Source organism: Marmota monax, unplaced genomic scaffold (genome assembly GCF_021218885.2).
Source record: "Marmota monax isolate L192 unplaced genomic scaffold, Marmota_monax_Labrador192_F-V1.1 WCK01_AAM20220418_F8-fsc00016, whole genome shotgun sequence".
Lineage (NCBI taxonomy): Eukaryota > Metazoa > Chordata > Mammalia > Rodentia > Sciuridae > Marmota > Marmota monax.
In genome coordinates this window covers 23,645,069-23,668,785 of record NW_026695209.1, presented here as the reverse complement: position 1 = coordinate 23,668,785, position 23,717 = coordinate 23,645,069, and the positions used below count along the sequence as shown (strand labels likewise).

General features: G+C 35.2%; 1 protein-coding gene across 3 annotated transcripts in view; it reads left to right on the top strand.

The window, feature by feature from the left end:
- Vgll3 (vestigial like family member 3) overlaps window positions 1–23,717 on the top strand; it is a 47,948-nt gene that overhangs the window by 12,299 nt on the left and 11,932 nt on the right. For all 3 annotated transcript variants that reach the window (XM_046430567.2, XM_046430566.2, XM_046430565.2), the window contains exon 3: window positions 8,322–8,858. In XM_046430567.2, the coding sequence (XP_046286523.1) occupies window positions 8,322–8,858 (537 nt within the window). The remainder of the gene's footprint in view (window positions 1–8,321; window positions 8,859–23,717) is intronic.

Here is a 23,717-nt window from a genome sequence, read left to right as displayed (position 1 = left end):
TCTTATTTTCTTCTATACTGGAGGACACAGAGATTTATTTGAATCTGATTTCTAACAAAAAAAAAATCACTGGGTGACATTTTCATGGTAATTACAAGGTTAGAAAAAAATAATGCATCAATCCAATGGTAGCTTCAGAGAAATGTGGTACAGATGTTTCTTACAAATTCACCTGGTTATGAGAAGTGCATATAAAATGGATCTCAAAGTTCTTGATCAGAACCCTGAACATCACAGGGAGCTTGTTAGAAATGTAAATTATCCACCTTATCCCCCAATCTACTAAATCAGAAACTCTGGGATAATGTCCACTTGTGTTCAGCCAATATGCCCAGTGATTGAGAGGCAAACTCAAATTTGGTAATCATTGATTTAGTGTTGTTGAAAACAAATCAAAGGCCACTTCCCTCAAGTCTATTGAAGCATAGTAGTTTCTGGAAGAAGACATGGGGAATCACATTTTAACAAGTGTCTTGAGTGATTCCCATGATAAGGACAGGCTGGCCATCTGCGAGCAGGTCAAGTGAGAGGTAACTGATATCTTTCTCAATGTCGGAGGAATGGTTTCGCTCTATTACAGCCAGAGAACTGGCCTGGAATTGATGAGCCTGATCTGTAGATCTGTAGATACAGGGCTTTTCTCCCTTCCCTTCTCCCCCTTTTTAATTCTTGCCCATTCTTCCTCCTTCCCTCCCTCCTTTTCTTCTACCCTTCTTCTTTCACTCTTCTTGCTTTCCTCCATCCCTCTCTTCTTTCCTTCCTCTCCTCTTACCTTTTCCTCTTTCCCTCCTTCCTTTCCCCTTTTTCCTCCTTATTTTTTTTCTAGCAAATATAAACTATTCTGTTATGACTATAGGGGAAGGTGGATTACACTCAGATAACAAGATTCTTAGAAGTGAATTGGGAAACATCCTGCTTATTTGATTAGTAAATACTATGGATTTCTTACAGGAACTAAAACAGTCCTTGGAAAACCTAAGACACTTATGATATCAATCAATGTCTTATTTGATAGCACATGGTAAATAATTTTTAGAGGGTGAAAATTAGAATGTTTCTGTGAATCAGATTATTTAGTAAACAATTTGATGCATCAATAAGAAATCTTATCAGGTTAATCAGTTCCAGGAGAATAATTATTGCAATATCTACTACTTTAAGTTTATTGGCATATAAAGCCTAGTAATCATTTAAACTCAAAACCAAAAGGGCACCAAATTGTCTAGAGCAATTGTCTATAGTATCATAGCCAGAAACGTTTTAAAGGGGTTGTTGTATTCTGTGCAAAAACTCTATAACATTTTCATGACTCATTGGAACATTTAGAGAAAACCTCTGATCAGATGGCACCTTTTAGTATACAAAGGGTGAATAATGGTAATATTTTAATACCATAATTAGAATTTTCTTGGCATAATCTTCAATTCAGTCTTCAAATCTATCTCCAGTTTCATTCATTGACTTATTCAACAAATATTTATCAAGCTCCTAGCATATCTAGTTGATGTTCTTGGTACTGGGACTGTATGAGACAGCCTGAAGCTCCACACTCGTGGAGCTTATGTTTCAGTGTTAGCAACAGGTAATAAAGAAAAAATGTCATGCAACGTCTTACTTTACTGCAGGCCATAATGGAAGCTCTGTCTGAAACAGTTACATTTGGACAGAGACCTGAAAGAAATAAGGATTCATCATGTGACTATTTAGGGGGAAATAATTCTACACAAAAAGAACTGCTAGTGCAAAGACTCAGAAGACTGACTCTAGCATGGGCAATGAGAAGCAAAAGTCTTTGTGTATGTGGAGAGAAGGGAAAAGTGGTAGTGTAGAGCATATATTTTAGAGCTTTTTAATTTCTTTCCCACTAGGTTTACGAATATCACACCTAGTTATCTCACATCATTTTTCCTGATGCTCAAGATAATGCATTTCTATGAGGAAACTCCAAAATAAATATAAATTAAATAATTGAATGACTGAATTAAGGGAACCAAATTTATACTATGTTCTCAGGATTTGAAAACAAGACTTCAGTAGAGAAACAAATATTGCAATAAGTTGTATGAAACCTTTGGATACACTTTTCTTATTTATAAGATAAGGCGGTGAATTAAGTAATTGTGAAAATCTTTTGTTCTGTAACATTCTTTGATTTCAGATGCATGATTTACTTTCCATTTGTGAACAGAAGTTTACCTTGGTTGTTTCTAGTTCTGAATTAGTCAATTTTAAATAAACATAAAAAGCTGGGTAGGATTCATAGGAGAGCCCCAAAATGTAATTGAAGATACAGAAAATTAAAGAGAAGATAAAATAAAATGAGATTCACATATCTGATGGAGATAGTTGGTGACATTTTTTTTTTTTTTCAGTAGTGGAGACTTAACCCAGGAGTGCTCTGCCAGTGAGCTACATCCCCAGACCTTTTTTATTTTGAGACAGGTTCTTTCTGAGTTGCCCAGGCTGGCCTCAAGCTTCTGATCCTTGTACCTCAGCCTCCTGAGTAGCTGGGATTGTAGCGTGTGCCAGCAAGAATTTAATATTAATTGAGAAAACTACACAAAGTTGAAAAATGCAGTCTTTGGAGCCTATTTATTTTGGAGTCAAGTCCAAACCTTATTAGTTTCTGGTTGTAATGTGATCTTGGATTAATAACTTAAAATCTCTCTGAGATCAACTTCCTCAATTGTAATATGTGTTTATTGATACTCAAGTCCTAGGGTTATTGTAAAGATTTTGTGATAATGTATATGAGTAATTCAGCACAGAGCTTGAATCAAGGCATTCAATGAAAGTCAGATGACATTTCTCTTTTCCTTAAGTAAGTTTCCACTCATTTGGTAAGTAGAAAACCAATCTTGAGTTTTTATCCAGAAGTGTTGTTTTCTGAAAGTTTATATTTCTGGCACAAAGCAAAGTGTTTTGGACATAATAGGTGCTAAAGGCTATTGATCATGTTAATAGTAGTGACTATGACACTTTACAAAGGAGCTGCTGACCAGCTCTGTTAAAGGGTCTAGTTTATATCATGGAGTTATTGCAATGCTTCAGACATGCTACAGTGCTACAACTGAATTATGTCTGACTACAAAAGATATTCCATATTAGATGAAAAAAGTCAGGTGAAAATCAAACAACAGCCATAATTTGAATGTATATCTTCTAATGAAGATAGAGTACTTTATGTGTTTTGTACTTAAACTAATTAGAGAAAATATTTGTACATTATTTCACAAATCATCTCATCAATTAATTCCAATCTCACTATACTTTTTATCAGGAATTAGAGGTTTTCAGTTAAGAAAACATAATGATCTGATTGTAACCTTATCCCCATCCAAATAAAAACATTGGCTTTGAATATGTCTGTGCATTAATTTACACACACACACACACACACAGAAAGAGAGAGAGAGAGAGAGAGAGAGAGAGAGAGAGAGAGAGATTGTGTGTAGAAATGAGTAACAAATCAAATAATGGCAGAGTACGTCACATATTTAAAACTGTGCTGAATGGAAAACTTATTGGTGTTTTGTTCTCCTTTTCTTGTAGTTGCAAAGCCACTATCTTTTGGTTAGTTGAGCTACATAGGGTGTGCTTGGGGCAACTCAGTTTTGGAAAAAAGGACGAGGAAGGCATATCTCAGGAACAGCCTGGCTAGAAAGGACAGAGTTGAGCAGAATGTCCAGGAGGCTCTGGAGGTTGTTGCTTTCAGGAAGTTTAGGAGGAACACGTGAGAAGGAAGCAAGGCTTGACTTACCTCATTCTTCTGCCCCCAAGGATATGGGCACCTGATGTCACTCTTTAAAACTCTCATTGTCGAGTCACGGGGCCCATTTTGAGTAACTGTGCAACAAAGTAACTAGAGGGCAATCTTTTAACATAATGGTAATGCATAATTCCTGAATGACAGAAAATGTTGAAACATGTTTCATTTCACCTCTGACCTGACAGTTTGTGTACATGAGAAGCTGAACAAGAGAGTGGCACTTGGATTTTATCAGGATCCCTTTAGGTTAAAAATGATTGATTGAGCTGATTTTTTTTTCTTTACTTAGATTAAGCTGATAAATATTATCATTTAACACTGATGTATTTAATCAATATTTATTCTAAGAATGTGTTTTCTGGAGATTATTAAGATGACTTAAGATAGAGGTCCTATAGCATTTCATTATCTCATTTTGTCTTTCAATATAGTTTTCAAAATTAATATTTTTTAAATTCTTTAAATTAAAATTTGAATTTTCTCTTCAATTTTTTATCATTAGTATTTTGCTTTCTTTTAAGAAACAATTGGGGTTACTATAAATAGCATCACAGCTATTAAACTGGAGGAAATACTGTAAGAAACTCCTTAGGTTTTCTAAGATACATTTCTGGTTGGAATCAGATAGATTTACTTAGTATGCTTTGGGTTGGTTGCACTGAATAAAAATATATCAATTTCATCATTTTCTTTTTTTGTTTAGAAATAAACTGTGGTGTGTGTTTGTGTGTGTGTGTGTGTGTGTGTGTGTGAAAGAGAGGGACGAGGTGGGGATTCCTAAATTCCAAATGCAAAGTGAACCAAATTATCTTTTGGCTTTTCATATGTGTTAGGCTATCAGTGTTAACATCATTCAAATATTGTTTAATATCACCCAAATATTGAATAATATTGAATCCAAAGTCACCAGAGACTGTTAATATCATGCAGTTTTGAATTGTCTCCACTAACCTGAAAAGTAATATGGCACAGAAATAGCTCGTGCTGTTTTTCATATGCTTTTTCATCCAACAAATGTGGCTGTGATTAAGTACTCATAAGCAAAGAGTCATGTAATGAAAAAAATTTACATACATATGAAATAAGCACAATGATTCTCCAGCATGAAACAAAGCATATCATCTGTTTCTTTGTGTCAAGATTTTTTTCTTTAAAAAAGATAGCAAATAGTGATTCTGAAGTGCATTTTTTTTCATACACATATTTTCCATTCAATATTGTTTCGCTTACTTGTAAAATGCAACAGTGTTTTTGAAAAAGGCTGCATAGATCTTTGTAAACTTTATATTGATCTCAGGAGACATACTGATTGGGAATATATTAAGTTGCTTTTATTTTTTTTTTCCTCTCTGGACATTTTAGTACTTTGTTTAATCTTTAAGGAGTGTATTTGTAAAAATAAATGTCTTCTTTCAATAATAATGAGTACACTAATCACAACCTGATACTTTATAAATAAGACAATGATATTTTGGTAGGGAATTAGTTCATTATTCACATTTGTGTATGTATATCCAAAATGTTTAGGCATGTATAAAATAAGATTGGTTCCATGTCCATATAAATGAGAATAAACAAAAGGAAAGCAACCAGAGAAACAGTCTACACTCTGTAATTTTGAATTTTGATAGGCTACTTTATTCAAGGGAACTCTATCTGTGGCACATATTTGTGAGCTGGAGTGTGGATTCTGGCACACCAAGAGATAAAGCTTGAGAGTAGAATGATTTGGTCCTAAAGATGGGAATTGCTACAGCAAAATGACAGATTGATGGTGGCAAATGCTGCATTATGTAATTTAGAGAATATCTATAAATTCCCTGTGTAGATTTTAAATACTAGTGGCTTTCATTGTAGATGTGACAAAAATATTCTACAAATGGCCATCCCTTAAGGCAAATTGTATTTTCTTCTCATAATTTATATAACTGTCCTTTGTTTCATCAGCAACATTTTTTGCGGGGGTACTGGGTATTGAATTCAGGGGCACTTGACCACTGAGCCAAATCCCCAGCCCTATTTTGTCTTTTTTTTTTTTTTTTCAGAAACAGGTTCTCACTGAGTTGCTTAATGCCTCACTTTTGCTGAGGCTGGCTTCAAACTCATGATCCTTCTGCCTCAGCCTCCCCAGCCACTGGAATTACAGGCATGCAACACTGCACCTGCCTTCATTAGCAGCATTTTTCATAATTGGAAACAATTATTAAATGAAGTGTATTTGCCGCAATGCCAGTGAGTTTGATTTTTACGTGGGATCTTTTGAATAGATTGTGACAAAACACAGTCATTCCATTAGGTTTCCTGGAAAGGTGGGAAGACTTGACAATTGTGCAGCTCCATCCTTTGCCTTTTGAAGAACAAAAGTTTCCTCAAAGCTTTCAGAACCGTCATGGTGCTGTGATGGATATGCTTGACAATGAGACTCTAAATGGCTGTTTATTCACAGGATAAATGGAGCACATGATGGCTGCAGGGAAGAGAGTAGAAGTGCTTGCACTGCTGGTGCCAGTGTCTTCAGGGAAGTTGGAGAAAATGCTTGAACATGATGGTGATAGCCTAATTATATTCACCTCATGATATATATATATATATATATATATATATATATATATATATATATATATAGAGAGAGAGAGAGAGAGAGAGAGAGAGGTTAATTCAAGTAATTTCCCTGATGCAGGAAAAAAAAAAAGTTCTGTAAATTAATGAAGTGAGACCATGAACACATTATACTTTGGATACTTTTAATTTTCAGAGTACTTTGGATATCCTTTCTTCAGTGGAATGATCTAGAAGGTTCTCTTATGTGGAACCCAGTATGAAAATACTACCTTATTATACATGCATAACTAATATTTTTGGCAATATGTATCAGTAGTTAGGAATAATTCATAGAACACTCATCTGGGTCCTTCATATTTCTGTAGTATCTTTCTTTTTTTCAAATTCTGCCTCTTGATCTCATTTTCCCTTCAGTATTGCTATTACAACTGCTGCTGTGTGCATGTGTATGTGATAAGTGGTCTTTGTTCATGTGCTTTTTCGTTGTCTTAAAATGCTTTGTCCTACCTCTTCACAAAACTAGCTTCCTCTCAACCTTTCAACGTAGACTGGGTTTCCACTTTATTAGATTGGTTCGGTGTTCTTTCTCTTGGCTTCCTCTTGTGAGAATGCCTGCCATGTCTTTTTGCTTATGCATTTTGACTTATTGTCCTCCTCCAGATGGTGATTGAAAATGACATTTGTCTAGTCATTCCTGACCCCTTTATGTTTGGCATACACTAGGTTAGGTCATTCAGAAATAGGTCATGACAGTTGAGCCACTGGACTGATGCAGAGTTAGAGGAAGAGTCCCCCTCTCTTTGGTGTTCTTTGATATTATCTTCTCTTTCAAACACCTCCTTACACCCATGAACTCTACTTAGATTTTTCAACAAATTCCAGATGTTCAGGTTGTAGTTATAATTATCTCTTTTTGCAGCATATTGTGAAGCATGCCAGCTGTTGATTCTTAAGACAAATGTCTTGGGCTGGGGATATAGCTCAGTTGGTAGAGTGCTTGTCTCACATGCACAAGACCCTGGGTTCAAACCCTAGCACTACAAATAAAATAATAAAATAAAGACAGATATCTTAGCTTCAAAGCCCAGCTTTGTGCTTGCCATTGTAAATCTTTGGTTTCTCTGCCTCTAAAATGTCCATAATAAAATAACAGTCTCATGGGACTAGAGTGAGGATCTTATGGGATCATCCATGCAAAGCACTTGACCTAGTGTTGGGTATTTGGTTATTCTCATTAAATGTTAACCATTATTATCACAATTGAAAGACTCCCAGTTCTGTACAGGGGGTAAAAAGAGGTTGGAAGACACTCCCCCCCCCACACACTTTTTTTTGAAATATTATTTTAGATGTTGATGGACCTTTATTTTATTCATTTATTTACCTGAGATGCTGAGAATTGATCCCAACACCAAAGGGAAAATTGATTCACACATGCTACCACTGAGCCAAAACCCTAGCCCCAGGAATATAGTTTTCTTAAAGGAAAATTAAATAGAGAGCACAGTAAAATGTAATCATACTTACATTTGTTACTTTTTGAGTTGGAATGTTTGGTTTGAGTGAAAAATATATATTTGTGTTTAAAAGAAGTTGGTCAAAATGATTATTTCCAATCCATACACGACTCATCTATGGCACAAGTTTTCTTTACAGGAAGAGTGTAGCCATGACCTGAGCTCAGGCCTAAAGGCACCAAACCTCCCAAGAGGAAATGAAGCTTTTCAATCCCCAAACTGCAAGCCTCAGCACAGACAGCACAACTAAGAAAGCAAATGCTGGGGGTGAAGGGGGTATTCAGCACTTTGAATCCTGCCCATTGTCTTGGCACGGGAGCCCACAGGCCAACATTTTATATCAGTTCACCCCTGTGTGGGGAGAGGAAGAGTGCATGCTGATTCACCTGCTTGTGAAACATTATCGGACAAGTAAAGGCAAGTCTATCCCAGAATTGAATCTTATGTAAATAATGTGTTTTCTGTCTTCTCAGATAGCTCAGCTCTCTCAAGCCCACGGAGTAGTTTTCCAACTTCCTTTTGGACCAGCTCCTACCAGCCCCCACCTGCACCCTGTTTGGGGGGAGTTCATCCCGACTTCCAGGTCACTGCACCCCCTGGCACCTTTACTGCTGCAGAGCCCAGCCCCTGGCCAGGACATGGCCTGCATCAGACTGGCCCAGCCCCTCCCCCGCCCGTGTCTGAGTCCTGGCATTATCCCTTGGCATCTCAGGTGAGCCCATCCTACAGCCACATGCATGACGTGTACATGCGGCACCACCACCCCCATGCCCACATGCACCACCGTCACCACCACCATCACCACCACCACCACCACCCTGCTGCTGGCTCTGCCCTGGATCCCTCATATGGGCCCCTGCTGATGCCATCAGTGCGAGCGGCCAGGATTCCTGCTCCCCAGTGTGACATCACAAAGACAGATCCGACTACAGTCACCACTGCTACCTCAGCGTGGGCCGGAGCCTTTCATGGAACAGTGGACATAGTGCCAAGTGTGGGGTTTGACACAGGTGAGCTGGTAGATTTCCTCCTTTTCATACAAAGAAGAATAAGTTAAGGCATTTAAAAAGATGGATTATTTAAAAAAATTTTTTTTGAAACATTTTTTTTCTATGTACAGTGAAGCTTTGATGATATGTTTGTAGAACCTAACCATTTTGCAATAATTCCTACATTCCTGCAGAAACTGGTATGACGAGCTTATGAAATCCAGCCTGAGAAAGATCTCATAACTTTTCTCCCGTCTCTTCGGCTAGTGATTGGTTCCTTTGCACTGGAATCTCTGGTACCTTAGGTTTATAGAGACTGGAACATATTCTTTAAATCTTATCTGTGCTCTATTCTGTGTAATGCCCAATAGAATTCATGATTAATTTGTCATGCCCTTCCCCACTCTCATTTCAGTAACATAGACTTAATTCGACTACTATAAAATCTACAAATTCAACAGATTCAAAAAAACATGGCAAGGAAAGGATTTCTTTCTCTAGCATTCATCTCCTCTCTAGCTTTGAAGGTCATGGTGTTAAATATTTGAGCTTGGTTTTTTGGACTAGATGTGTGATATTAATAGTATTACTAGTTCTGAGTTCATGAAATCACAGGCGCCAGACTAAAAATATTAAAAATTTAAGAAATGAACAAAAATCAAGTTAGCAATTCTACATTCCAAAGTCACCCATCTCCACCTCCAATCACAACTTCCTTCCCTGGAACACTTTGTGATGTACTAGAACTTTCTTTCCACCAGCTCAAAGATATTTTTTTTTCCTTCTTTAGATTTTCAACAGTGGGAGGGATCTTTAATCCTGTGCTACCTCATGACAGAAAACTCTCCAGAGTGGGAAATACCCAGCTTCAGGCTGCATTCACTCTGGCATGAGTAGAACATTCTTATTTTGGTCAGAGGCCTGTCTCTGAGTTTTTCGATATTGGTCAGTGCCCTGCCTCACCCATTTCAGCTTCTCATCCACTCTCAGGGTTCAAGCTTATTCTCTAAAAAAACTATCAAGGAGCTGAGTTCTCCTTCTTAAACAAGAGTGGGTTGTGGGGCTGGCTGTCATAGGCTGCTCTTCTTCTATTGCCACACACTAAAAGAATGAGGATGACTCTTGAGTTGTTTGATGCCTGGTGCCAGATATTTTTGGAGTCCCAGGTTAGTAGCCACTGTCATGGACAGTGGCCCTGATAATTTGCTCTGTGTTCTAATTCTGCCATCTTTTTCTTACTTTTGTACTGGTGTATTTTGATGTGAGTCTGATTCACGAATTGTTCAGAATTCAAACTTGAAATAGTCTTGTCAGGATGAAATGCCCTGTTCTTACCTTCTGGAAATGGACAAGAATGGATTTTTTGTTCTCTGAAAAGTCTTGAGAAGGATCTGTGTATATCCAGGCTTGGGAAATCCATTTGCCTAAATAGAATTGTCCTGTGTCCAAGCTGAGGTTTGAATCTGGACGTGTCCTTCTCTGATGGAGTGCTGGAAAAGCAGTTCCCTCTGTGCATAGATAAAATTAGGTAACTAAGACTCATAATAGTTCCTAGCGAGGAATGAAGACTTGCCTTACTCGATTTATGTAGTGTTGTACTTTGTCAGTGTGGACTTGGGGTCATGATCATGATCTATCCCTATCCCATGAGTTTTGAGTCAACTAAGAAGGTATCAAGCAGTTCAAAATGGCATTATTGGCATAGTCATTAAGGAGGTAGACTTGTATCCTAGATTAGGTTAACTGCTACAACTGGACTTTTTACTACCTGCAGCTAAATTTACATTTTGGGAGATGCAATCCCAGGGAAAATCTAAACCTCAGAGAAGATTCCCATAAACATCTTTATCACAGTTCAGAACCCCATTACTTGGAAAAGAGACTGATGACTGCTCAGACTTTTCTCTAAAAAACAATAATTTGAGGCATGAATCTTGTGTGTTTACCCTACAAATGGGAAGGCTCTAAGCCACATATAGTCATTTTCTTCACCTAAACTCAGACATAAAGTCAACTATCACATGAATTAGAAAGGGACCATTTTCCACAGGAAATTTTATGGGGTAGTGTTATTTGTGCATCACCTTTGTGAGTTGAGATAAGACTTGGACCAAGAAAGTCTTGCTTGTTGAATTAAGGTCAGTACAGACCTTACTTCACAGAGAACTCTGCAGCTAGATGGCCCTCCATCATTGTCGTTGAGCCTAGGACATCGGCCTTTCCTATTTTTGCATTCACCAGTTATTGCTTGTGATCTGCCTCTAGTAGAAGGCCATAATAAAGTTGTCTTCATTGAGCTGAAGGCAGTTCCCAAAGAATCAACTCTTAAGTCATGAACTACCAACAGGAGGAGAATGAATGCCTCAGTCACAAAAGGCACACCACAGTATTCACTATAGAAGGACAACAACCGGATAGTAGCTTTTCTTTCACTCTTACAACTACTTGTAAGAGATCATAAGTTTCCATGTAAAAGATACAAGCTTGGAAAGGATAAGGTAGCTGAGAAGAGTGAGGGACAGTTTCCTCTATGTGATTGCATCACACTGACCTGACTCTGCAGCTCAGGACTCGGCATCAATGTTGGAGGGCTACTGAATAGCCAAAGAAGAAAGCTTTATTCAGGTGAAAAAGTCATAACGCTTCTCAAAGTCTATAGATATCTAGACCACCAAAATGTAGGTCGTGTTAGACAGTAAATAAATCAATTCAACTTTTTTAGGGTAGTTTGTTAAATGACATGGTATTTTTCTTAGTCATGGTGTTTCCATAGAGAAGTGGTCTTACTCATTTTAGGCTACTACAACAAAATGACATAAGCTTGGTGACTATACTATGTAATATCATTATATAGCATTAAAAACAAGAGATTTTTCCCCCCAGTTTTGGAGACTGCTGAGTCTCAGATCAAAGCGCAGTGGCTGAGCCTGTGTCCAGTGGGGACCTGTTTCCTAGTTCATAGATGACCATTGTTTTGTTATGATTTCATATGGTGGTGGTAGGGGCAAATGAGCACCCTAGGACCTCTTTTAAAAGGCATTCATGAGGGCTCCATTCTTATGACCTGATCACCACGTAAAAGTCCCACATTCTAATACCACTACCTTGGCAGGTTAGGATTTCAATGTAAGAATTTGTGAGGGGAACGTAAACTTTCTGTTCATTGCAAATGATTTAATAACTGTGGGTACATTTTTATTTTGCAGCCATTTAAAGGAAATAAGGAAATCTAAAAGGTTCAACATAATATAGCATGAAATGATAAAAGAAAGTTTTGTAGTAACATGTACAGTATAGTGCAAGTGTGAAATTTTTTCTGTACAGGACCAGATAATAGTTTGTTTTGCTGGATCACTACTCAGCTCTGCTCAAACTGTCACAGCCCAAATTTAAATGAGATGTACTCTGTTTTAGTCAGCTTTGTTATCACTGTGGCCAAAATATCTGACAAGAACAACATAGAGGAGGGAAAACTTATTTGAGGCTCATGGTTTCAGTGGCCTTGGTCCATAGACAGCCCCCTTCATATCTCTGGGCCCAAAGTGAGGCAAAACATCAAGGCAGAATGACTCTGGAAAAAAGTAACTCAGGACCTGGAAAGCAGGATGAAGAGACAGAAACACATACACTTACACACACACACACACACACACACACACGGAAGGTGGGGGGGAGATCTCTTCATGGATAAAATATAAACACCAAAGGCACATGCCCAGTGACGTACCTCTTCTAGCCAGCCACACACTACCTACCTACACTTAACATCCAGTTAATGCATATCAATGGATTAATCTCTCCATTAGTTCAAAGCTCTCATAATCTAATTATTTCTCTTCTGAACCTTCTTGCATTGTCCCACACATGATCTTTTGGGGACACCAAACTATAGCATACTTCCTCAGTGAAAATTATTTAGAATTATATTCTCCCAACTGTTCATGGTAGTTACTCCTGGTAGGTTAGCACGTGACCTGAGTTTTAAAGTCAGACAGCCTGATTTCATAAACTCAGCTTAGTCATTTACAAAACAAAATAAGCAGACTCTGAGCAAATTGTTTAACCCCCTCCCAGTGCCTCAGGTTTCTTATGCATTAAAGATGCCTAATATACGATCATTTTGAGTGTTAAATGTATCATTTCAGTGAAACATTTACAAATGCTCTGGCTTATAACAGTCTCTAAATTCTAGTTACATAAGAAAAGGTAAACAGACTCACTGTTTTTAAGTTTAAACAATTATTATGTTGATGTACCTCAAAATTAATGAAAAACAATTCAGTAGCTTTAAGTCTATTCACCATATTGTGTAATCCTTTTCAATATAATTCCAGAACATTCAATAACCTCAGCAAGAAACTGTGTACTCATTAGGAATCACTTCTTATTCCCCGCTACCATCCTATCCTATCAACCACTAGTCAATTTGCTGCCTCTATGGATTTTTCTATTCTGGTCATTGTATATAAATAGGCTCATACATTATCTAACCTTAGTTATCTCCATTTGCTTAATGCAGTCTTTTCCAATTTCATCCATATTGTAGTATATATCATATTTTTTTCCTTTTTTAATGGGTGAATCTATTGTATGAATATACCGTATTTTGTTTATCCATGAATTAGTTGGTGAACATTTGCTTTGTTTCTAATTTTTGACTAATATGAATAATGCTGCTATGAACACTCATGATGAGTATATGTACATGTTTTCAAATCTCTTAAATGTGTATCTTGTGGGATTGAGAGGCTCTCACTTTTCATTTTATGTTTCTGTATTTCTGGAAGTTTATTTTTAAAAAATCATTTATCATATCTATAATTAATTTAAATTTCCTTTATAAATTTAGAAGTTTCATTTTTTAAAATTAATTACAGCATTTCATAATAATAGAGCTCTGTAGTTTGGTAAGTAAAATTCTTCCATAAGAATTAAGTGAAATGTTGCATCATTTCTGAAGAACTGAACTACAATGAGTTCAGTCAAGTTCTCTGGCACGCAAAATGTTAAAGCCTCCTTACTGTCAGGGTTGTGTGTATGCACACCTCCTTAGAATTTGTATCCAGGGAGCCTTCTCCCCTTCACCTTGTACTGCACTATCTCACTTATTACTCTCTTGTTGAACAGGTATTACAGTTACCTTGAGATGATCAGTGTGTTGATATGATATCTGCCCTTCTTGGGAAAATATATCTTTGCCAAAATGCTGTTATCACAAATCTTCTATTATTCTTTCTCCCCTTTCCTTTAGCAATCTCAAAACCAGGTTCTGTGACCTCCATAGAAGCACTGATTCTAGCATGTGGGCTTAGTTGAAAAAAAGCTGTTGAACTCACTTAGCTTAATTTTTCTTCATAGTAAAAGCCATTGCTTTCAAGTTTCCTCTCCCATTAAGCAGCTATGAAGTGGTTTAGTTTCAGGGTAGGTGGGACTGGAGATAATATCTAGAATAGTAAAGCTAAGGGAGGACTAATTTCAAGCAACCCCTGGATATTAAATGAGCCTGTGTGCATCAGAAAGAAGAGAGTTAAGTGTGGGAGGGTTTGTGGTTGTGTATAATATTATTATCAGACGTGCATATGAATGCAAGAATATGCATCTTCTTATTCACATATTTTTGGGTGATGACATTAATTAAATTCTGATCTAGTAATCCTCTTTCACATAACCATTTACTTCATTTCATTGAAATGCTGTCATTTCTATTTCTTGTTATTGTCCATAATTTACCTTATGTAAGACATACAATCTTGCATTTCCCAGCCAGTTTGAATTAATTTTTCAAGTAGAATTTTGTCAATGAGTTTTTTTTTTTTACTAAAATACAAAGTTGACTGTATTTATAACTTCCACTTCATTCTCTGTATTTAAACTTACTCAAAGTAGAAGGAGTCATGTTTTGTGATGTGACTTCTTCTCTGTAAACACAAGCTGCTTGTGGCTTGAGAATGGTATTCATCTGTAGATTCACAGATTTATTTTTCTATGTAGACCTCCTGTTATTTTAGCTAAAATTTTGTTATGAATTTATTCTCTCTTACTTTGATAAATGGTACAATAATGCAAATATATATATATATATATATATATATATATATATATATATATATATATATATATAATATTACAGTTGAGGTCCACATATTCTTTTTTTGAGATACATTTAGGTAAACTAAAATTAAAACACAAAACAACATTTTTTACTATAACATAGATCATGAAATGTGGAGCTAAAAAAGGAATAGAACATGCTAATGTTATTCTGACTTTTCAAAAAAATCTACCTTAAGAGTATTAACCATAGATATGTATAATTAGCCCCCGAGTAGTAGGTTCAGTGAGGGAATCATATGAGACTGTTCCAAACTATGGTGTTAGCTAGATAATAAGCATTATCTGGTTGATTTCTCGCTGACAAGATATATTCAAATATCAAGTAAAATCAAGATTATGTATCACAGGAAATTGGTTTTGGTCAGGCAGAGAAAAAACAGAGCTACAATAGTTACCAGATCTACAAATTACTTGTGAAATTCAGATAATGAAATTTTTCTTAAGTTCAGAAAAGTATTTCTAGTACTGTGTCAGATTTTGAAGAATGAACTAGATTATTTCTGAAGAGAAATGAATGTCAATGGGCCTAATTCTTTGGACTATGAATGGAATTTCTCTGTTAGGAAATCTGCTAAAAATTGTATGAGGAGAACCTGCATTTTGATATTAGGGAATACTGGGCATCACTGGGGAAGTTAGATGTAGAAGAATATCTTTATTTATCTATTCATAATTTTTGATGGACACTTTGTGTCTGATAAAATCATTAAAGTGAAATCACATTAAGTAGATTTCTGAAAACTTATGGAGTAAAATACCTTTAAAAAAAACCCCTGGTTTATTCTGAATCTTGCAGTGTGAACATCTATCGGAAGGACCATGTTTACAAATGACAAAATTATAATGGAATTTAAGTGGGAATCATTATTGCTCAAAATAGATACATAGTAGGGCTTGGGTGTAGCTCAGTGATACAGCATGTGCTTACCATGTGTGAGGTTCTGGGTTCAATACTCAGTACTAAAGCAAAATTCAAGAAAAGTTTTTTAAAGGTTACTATAGAACATATAGTGTTTCATTTGTAATAGGTTAAACTCCTTCACTGGTTAAGATCATGGTAATCAGTGCTATAAGAATGCTTTGCAATGAAATCCATTAGTAGAAACATAAATATATTTGATTTATTAAACACAGGAAACAGTAAAGCAGGACAAGAAACAGCTGATATACAACAGCAGTAAATGGAGAATGGTTTCTCTGCATAAAAGACCAGTAGATGTCTAGTTTGACATTGCTTTTTCATCCACCCTGTGAATTGTTATCTGTAGATAATATCCTGAGAGCCATGCATTTTTTGTAGCTGGTCTGATGCTAACAAACCCGGATCAAAAAGATTGTCATTGAAAGTTCCCAAAATAACCTTACTAAATTCTTCCAAAAGCTTTTAAAAATATTACTAATTTTGTAATTTAATTGGACTATTAAAAGGTTTAAAATTATGGAGCTTCATATCCAATCACTGCTGGGAGATAATTTCTCTTTTTAAACATTTTCATTTATAAGGAAAGACTAAAGAAAATCATGAGTTACTTAAGATGCTAGAATATTCATTAATATCACTATGCTCCAATTCCAAACTTTATCATGAAAGAGGGATGTAGTAAGTTTGGAGAGGAATTATCAGAGATCCACAATAATAATTTAGAGGGTACTCTAGGTAATATTAAAATATCATGGCCCTATGATACTTTTAACTCTAGGGAAGAGAAGGCATCAAAGTAACAAATATTATGTAGATGCTTCATTAAAATAATTTCTCCTTTTCACTTCACCTCTTCCTATGGAACATGTATTAGACCCCCATGGCTAATACATTTGTAAAAGGTGGCTGAATTGTAAACAAACATCTATTCCTACTCTCGAAAATATTATTAACTTTTATCAGTGATTATGAAATTATGAAATCTTATTTATTGTATATTCAGAAGTTATTTCTGAATATTTGATTTTAGCAGATAGAAAAATTAAATAGCATATCCATACAGAATCCAGTGTTAGACAGTAATTCTCAATGGCAGTAATGCTGTTCAGTAAAGATTTACAGAATTTTGAATACCTACATTGAACGTGTTATTTCAGTAAGGAACGTTAAAGTGTCACAAAGCAATAGTCACAGATTTATATATATATATATATATATATATATATATATATATATATATATATATATATATTTATTTATTTATTAGGCAGACATTTGTGAACTAATGGAAATACTTTCTTTGGACCTTTGTAATTGTTAAGTTGTTTTTTTTTTTTTGTGTGTGTGTGTTTTGATAACAGTAAGGGTTGCATAGTAATCAACAAATGATTGCTTCACCCTTTCTACAAAGCTCCCCCTGCCTATATATCATAAACCTATTTTCACTGAGGGAAAAAAAAAAAAAAAAATATCACACATGTGGTAAAATATTTACACACTCTTGAATGATGTTAGTTGACTAGGGCACATGTCCAGAATGACAATTTCATGACCAGAAGAGTAATGGAAACCATGTTTGAGAAGCATGCAAAATGCCAGGAGATCCCAGCCAGATAGTGAGATGTGCATGAAAAGCAACTGGGTGGTGAATCAGAGGGGAGAAATGCATTCCAGAGCCCTGCTGTCAGTTTCAAGTATCCATGGCTGAATTTTGCTGGACTTTAATGAAATTCCCCTGTTCTCCCAGAGCCATGTAGACATATCATGCCTGTGCTCTTACCTGGGCCTTTCGCCATAGAATAGTGCGATAATGTCATGATGCCCAATCCATGGGAATTTGCCTCAGAGATCCTCCTCTTGCTTGATAGGACAAGTTCAGGAGCCTTCTGAGAGCATTATGAATGTTTTAGGATGAATTTGTATAGTAATGCAAATAATTGTGAGTGTATAAATTTGAATCCTTGTATAAGATATCTTGGTTAAGGGAAAATTCTATTTTCCACATATATTGTTGGTAGGAAATTAAAGAGTTGTAACCTTTAAAAAAGTAGCTTAGAAAATGAATTAACATCAAAAGTACTCATAAGCTTTGGCTCCACATTTTAATCCCTGAGTCTTCTACACATAAATGCGAGCATTTAAGGATGTTTGAATAAAAAAAATGTTTAGTAATAATGTTCATAATAAGACTAGATAAGACTAGAATTCAGTGACTGTCACCAAGAGGAGAATCTATAAGTGAATTATGTTCCATGTGGAATTGCTGACTGGAAAAAATTGCAGGAAAAAAAATATATGTATATATATGTGTGTATATGCATATGTATATGTATACATATGTATGTATATGTATAAGAACATATATACATATATTATATATATACATATACATATATTTGTGTATATATATGCTTTCCTTAAGCATATATATATGCTTTCCTGATTTTATAAATACACACACACACACACACATACATATATATATATCTCCTTTCTTTTTTTTCTTTAAAATCCAGAATGTGTTGGTCTGTGTGATGTGTTCATGTACATGGAATTTAATGAAAGCAGAGAAAAGTAGTTTGTCAAATCATGTTTACTTTTGGGGCTGCAATATTGGGCTCACTAATAAGAGTTTGAGGAGAATAAAAGAAGGAAAGTCCAGAAAGAAGGAAAAAAATTATATAAGTACATCTGTGATCATATGTATATATATATATATATATATATATATATATATATATATATATATATATATAATTTTTTTTTTGGAATCTGAGCAGGGCCTCATGCATGACTGACTAGCACTCTACCACTGAGCTCTATACCCTCCTTAGTCTCCAAGAAAGAGGTGAACAAGGAGGAATAGAAAAGAGAAAGAGATTAATTTCTCCCCAATCACTTAGTAAATCTTAAAAAAATAATGGTAAGTGCAGGGATTTTTAGTTTTTACAGAGATGTAGCAATGTGTGTCCAGATATATGCACAGGAAAAAAAGCAAAAAGATTCTGGGACCCATATCACCACTTCATAGCTGTATCATGTTGAGCAAGTCTCATAACCTCTTAGCTCCTCCTTTTCCCTGGATTCAAAACAGAAATTATACTTTCTGACATGACCCAGCTAAAAGATTGCAATAAACCCATACACATGGTTGTGTTTTCCAGATGTTGACAAGTAAAACAAATGAAAGTTCTTGTGATTTTTGATAAATATGGTGCATTTTAAACAGAAAAAAGAAAATTACACTGGAGGTGTGAAGCATCAGGAATAATTTATATGCAAGCTTTAAATACCTGTTTTGTGTTTTGATTGCATCTAACTTAGTTTCTGTTCTTGACTATAAGTTGTGATATTTGTTGAAGCCAAATTTCTCAGTAGTGGTATTCACTGGTTGGCTATACAGTGAATACTGGGTGCTTTTTTTTTTTTTTTTTACTGGTTAGGCACATAATGGTAAAGTGTGGTCAAGAATGAAAAATAAAACATGTATACATACATACATACATATATATGATAACAATTACCATTTTATGTATTTCCAAGACATTTTTGAACATATTTCTCTCTTTTTAGAGCACTCTGTCACATGGAAGGAGAGGGGAATAAAAAAAAAAAAAAACCACCATCCCATTGTGCCTATGTATTGTCAAGGCATTCATCCTTTCACTCAGATGGATCAAAAAGAAATTTTAGGTGCAGAAAAGAAAGTCAGACTAGAAATTAGACTCCACAAGACTCCATTAATACCTGTTAATTTTTCAAAGTTGTGAAAGATTTAGTGCATCCTCTATTTTTGCATTAATTTTGATTGATGCTAATGTGAATGAGATTCAAAACATGTTTACTGTATCAGTTGCTGTGTAAATTGGATAGAATCTCTTGCTTTCTTAATTGCTTTCTCAAAAACAGTGAAATTAAGCAATACTGTTATCTTTTAACTGTTTTCTTTAAAATTTATTTTTATTAAGTAATTATATAAACTTATGGGACACAGTATAATATATAAAAATGTATATAAAATATTTATTGGTGAATAGGGTAATTAGCATTTTCATCTTATTTAATTATGTTTAGAGCCTTCTTGACAGATTTCTTAAAGGAGTTGTCATTCGCTAGCTATATTAGAAGTTGGGGCCTTTTAAAATGATACCACGGCTTCCTAAAAGAAACTGATTCTTTGTGTGTGGCGAGGGGCAGCTGTAGAGGTTTAAAACGCTCTTAGATAGTTTTGGTATGGCCCTTAAAGGTGGAAAACCACACAAACCTTTGGAATGTCTGTTTTCAGGGGTCAGGGTCTTTCTGTACCAGCAAATCATCTTTTCACTAGTGCTCTGCTATTTTTTCCCATCTCATATAGAGAATCTTCCAAAAGAACAGCTTGAATGAAGAGCTCTGTTTCAGAATTTGTTCCCAATTTTGCATCAGTTTTCAAATAGGCTGCAAAGATTACATACAAGAATTCCACATGGCCTGAAAAACTTACAGATATTCTTTATTCTCTTTCAGGCCACCTAACATTTCTCTTATTATTCTAGTTATCAACAATATAAGGTTTCACAAACAGTTGTCTGTAGCCAACATGTTCCAAATTCCTTGGAAAAAAGATGACCAAAAAAAAAAAAAAGGTCTTGCAAAGACTGATGAGAGGCAAAATATGCCATTGGATCCAGCTTGATATACTGGAGAATTAAGTTCATAAATTTTGTTTGACCACAGGCATGTGTTCTAATGCTTATTTTCATGCTGGCTTTGCTCGTGCTATATCAGGTGATGCTTAGCTTATTCATAATCATTGAAGTCCGATTCATGTTTGCTAGGATTGAACAAACTCTTCTGGAAATTGTCAGAGTAATCTTGTGTTCATGTCACACAGAAATGAGAAAAAAAATTAACCATGTCAGAGCAGGAATTGAGATATAAAACATAACTCATTCTTACTGAATTTTTTTACAATAAACATTGCTTTAATAAAGAGATTGTTTTTTTTTCCTTTTATTGATAATGGGGATTGAACTCAGAGCCACTCTCCCCTGAGCTACATCTCCAGTCCTTTGCACTTTTTAAATTTTAAGGCATGGTCTTTCTACATTGCCAAGGCTAGTCTCGAACTTGTGATTCTCCTGCTTTAGCTTCCTGAGTCACTGGGATTAGAGAAAGTGATTATTTAAACCAAATGCATATTTAAAAGATGTTTGTATTCCAGCAGTTCTGAAGTAATTTTTAAAATTGTGAAGTTTTAAAATATTTGATACTCCTAGATACTGTGTTTCCTGTGTGGTTATTGTATCCCTAATGATATTTTTGTGGATCCTGATTAGCTTTTCCTCTGGTTGGATTATCTATTTTCTGAATCGTAAAGCTGTCACTGCATAACCCAGAAACCTCTTTAAAGATGCATGTTTGGCTGCATTTGTTATCCAACAGATGTCTGAATAGTTAGAATCTCTTGAGAATATTATAACTTGTGGTTTCAGTTACAATAAGTGATCCAAACTTTTTTTTTTTTTTTTTTTTGTCTTGCTCCTCTCTGTTCTGGGAGAAAGTCTGTAGAAGAAATTACAAAGAGTATTCTATTTCACTCTTTCCCATTCCCTTCTTTCTTCATTCTTTGTCTTCAAAGTTTCTTTGTTTCTGCTTTTGAAGTTGAGGTCACTGAATTGGTAAATAGTTGCATTCCATATTGTGTCTCGTGATCCTCAGACTCTATCACCTAAGAGGTTATCAATCAAATTTGAGCCTGGTAAATTTCCACAATGATTAAAAACCACCTCACTCTGTGATTTATGTTTTATGTTTGTCCACAAGTTCAGTTTTCAAGTGACTTCTTCAGATTGGTAACTCCATATCCTGATGCCTTAAATACTCGCTAGTTTACCTTCCAGCTGCACATTTTAACATGGGCCAGTCTGAGGAAGCAGCTGATACTTAAAGGCGAAGGCTAGAGATTTTGTGCTGAGAAAGGCTCATGGTTTGAAGGAAAGAAGGTTCTGAGAGGAGAGACAGATGGCAGAGGCTTGCTGTCTAGATCTAGGAAAACAAGAGCTAGTGGAAAACACCTGGGCAGTGAAGAGCTTGTCACCTGTAATGCTTGCCTCAGGTATGCAGGTGCCCCACTTCCAATGACACTGTAAATTATGGTCTACTGGTAACATCAAGTTTGCTGGGGTTTACATTTCTACTCCTCTTTTGAATTTGAGTTTAAAGACATTTTGACAAGTTCAGACAGTTTTCACCTGATTGTTTCTGACAGTACTACTACGTGGAGATATTTAGTGGATTTTAAATGTGCCTCGAGAAAATCTCTCTATAGATAGAAAAATGTCTTTCTGCTAGAAAGTTATGCAATCACAACTGGGAGTCTTTTATTAATATTTTGGTGTGCAAGAGTTATAATCATAAGAAAGTCATTATCATTAAAATGTCTAATAAATAAATTTTATCTTTGATCTGGTCCAAGAGGAATACATCTTATTTTTGATGACCTTAAAAGGAATTATTGTCCATCATTTACAAATTAAATATGAAGATACATTATTAAAAAGGCAAAAAATATTTGTAATACATGAGAAAAATTTTTTCACATACCTAATATACAAAAAAAAAACACAAAACAAAACACTTAGAAGCCAGTGAACAAATTGCTTTTTAAAAAGCCCCCCAAAATTGGCCAAAGATAAAGTACAGGGAAGAAACACATAACGTCTTATCTTCACTAATTGTGAATGAAATCCAAGTGGAAACAATTATATATTTTATATAAATCATAAGTAGTAGCAAAAAAGTAGAAATATAGGTACAAACACACATTGAGCTTGTACTTAAACTGATTGTCCTCAGGCTCAGACACAAATGCAGTTGTAGGATCATTTACAAATATATAGACTAAAAGGTCGAATGTTTTCTCTAATATGCAGAACCTAATCCAAAATGGTGGATGGGGTATACAGAAGAAAGATCAGTGGAATAGATCAGGGTACTGAAGGGAAGGGAGGAAGGATGGAATAGAGCCACAATGGAATGAATATGACCTAACTTTTCTATGTACATATATTAATATACCACAGTGAATCTCTCCATCATATACATTCACAGGACACTAATAAAAAGAACTATAAATTAATAACAGATCAGTAGAGTTTAGGAAAGGGAACAGAAGGGAAGGAGGAGAGAAGAAGAGGAAGTACTGGGGACTGAATTAGAGCAAATTATATTCCATGCCTTTATAATTGTGTTAAAATGAATACTAATGCTATGTATAACTAAGAATATTAATGTTATGTATAACTAAGAAGAACCAATAAACAAGTATGTATGCTTGGATTCAGCAATGATACAAATATATTCTACAGAATTTATAACTACTAAAATATTCACATAAGTGATAAATGTGTGTGTGTGTATATATATATATATATATATATATATATATATATATACACACACACACACACCTGTATATAAATACACACTTGTATATGTGTATATGGGTGTATTCAAATGATGTATTGCTATGGAAAATTGAGAAATGACATACTGTGGAGTAAATACTGTGACGCTTTCAGAAGGATAGGGTGAGCTGTGCATACTGAAATGTGATGGTTTTCCAAGATAATATTGCTGGTGAAATAAGCTGCAGCACAATATAACTGGTGGCGTGTGTACATAGATCCAAAATATATTCAGCATGTTGTCTGATGACAAGGGGATATTATGTAGAGTTTTTCTTTTATAAATACTATTTATATTGAATTTTTAAACTAGAATTTTATGATGTTTTAAGATTCAAAAAACAAAGATGTTTTAAAAACATTTAAAGAATATTTCCATGGTGGGTGAACTTGATC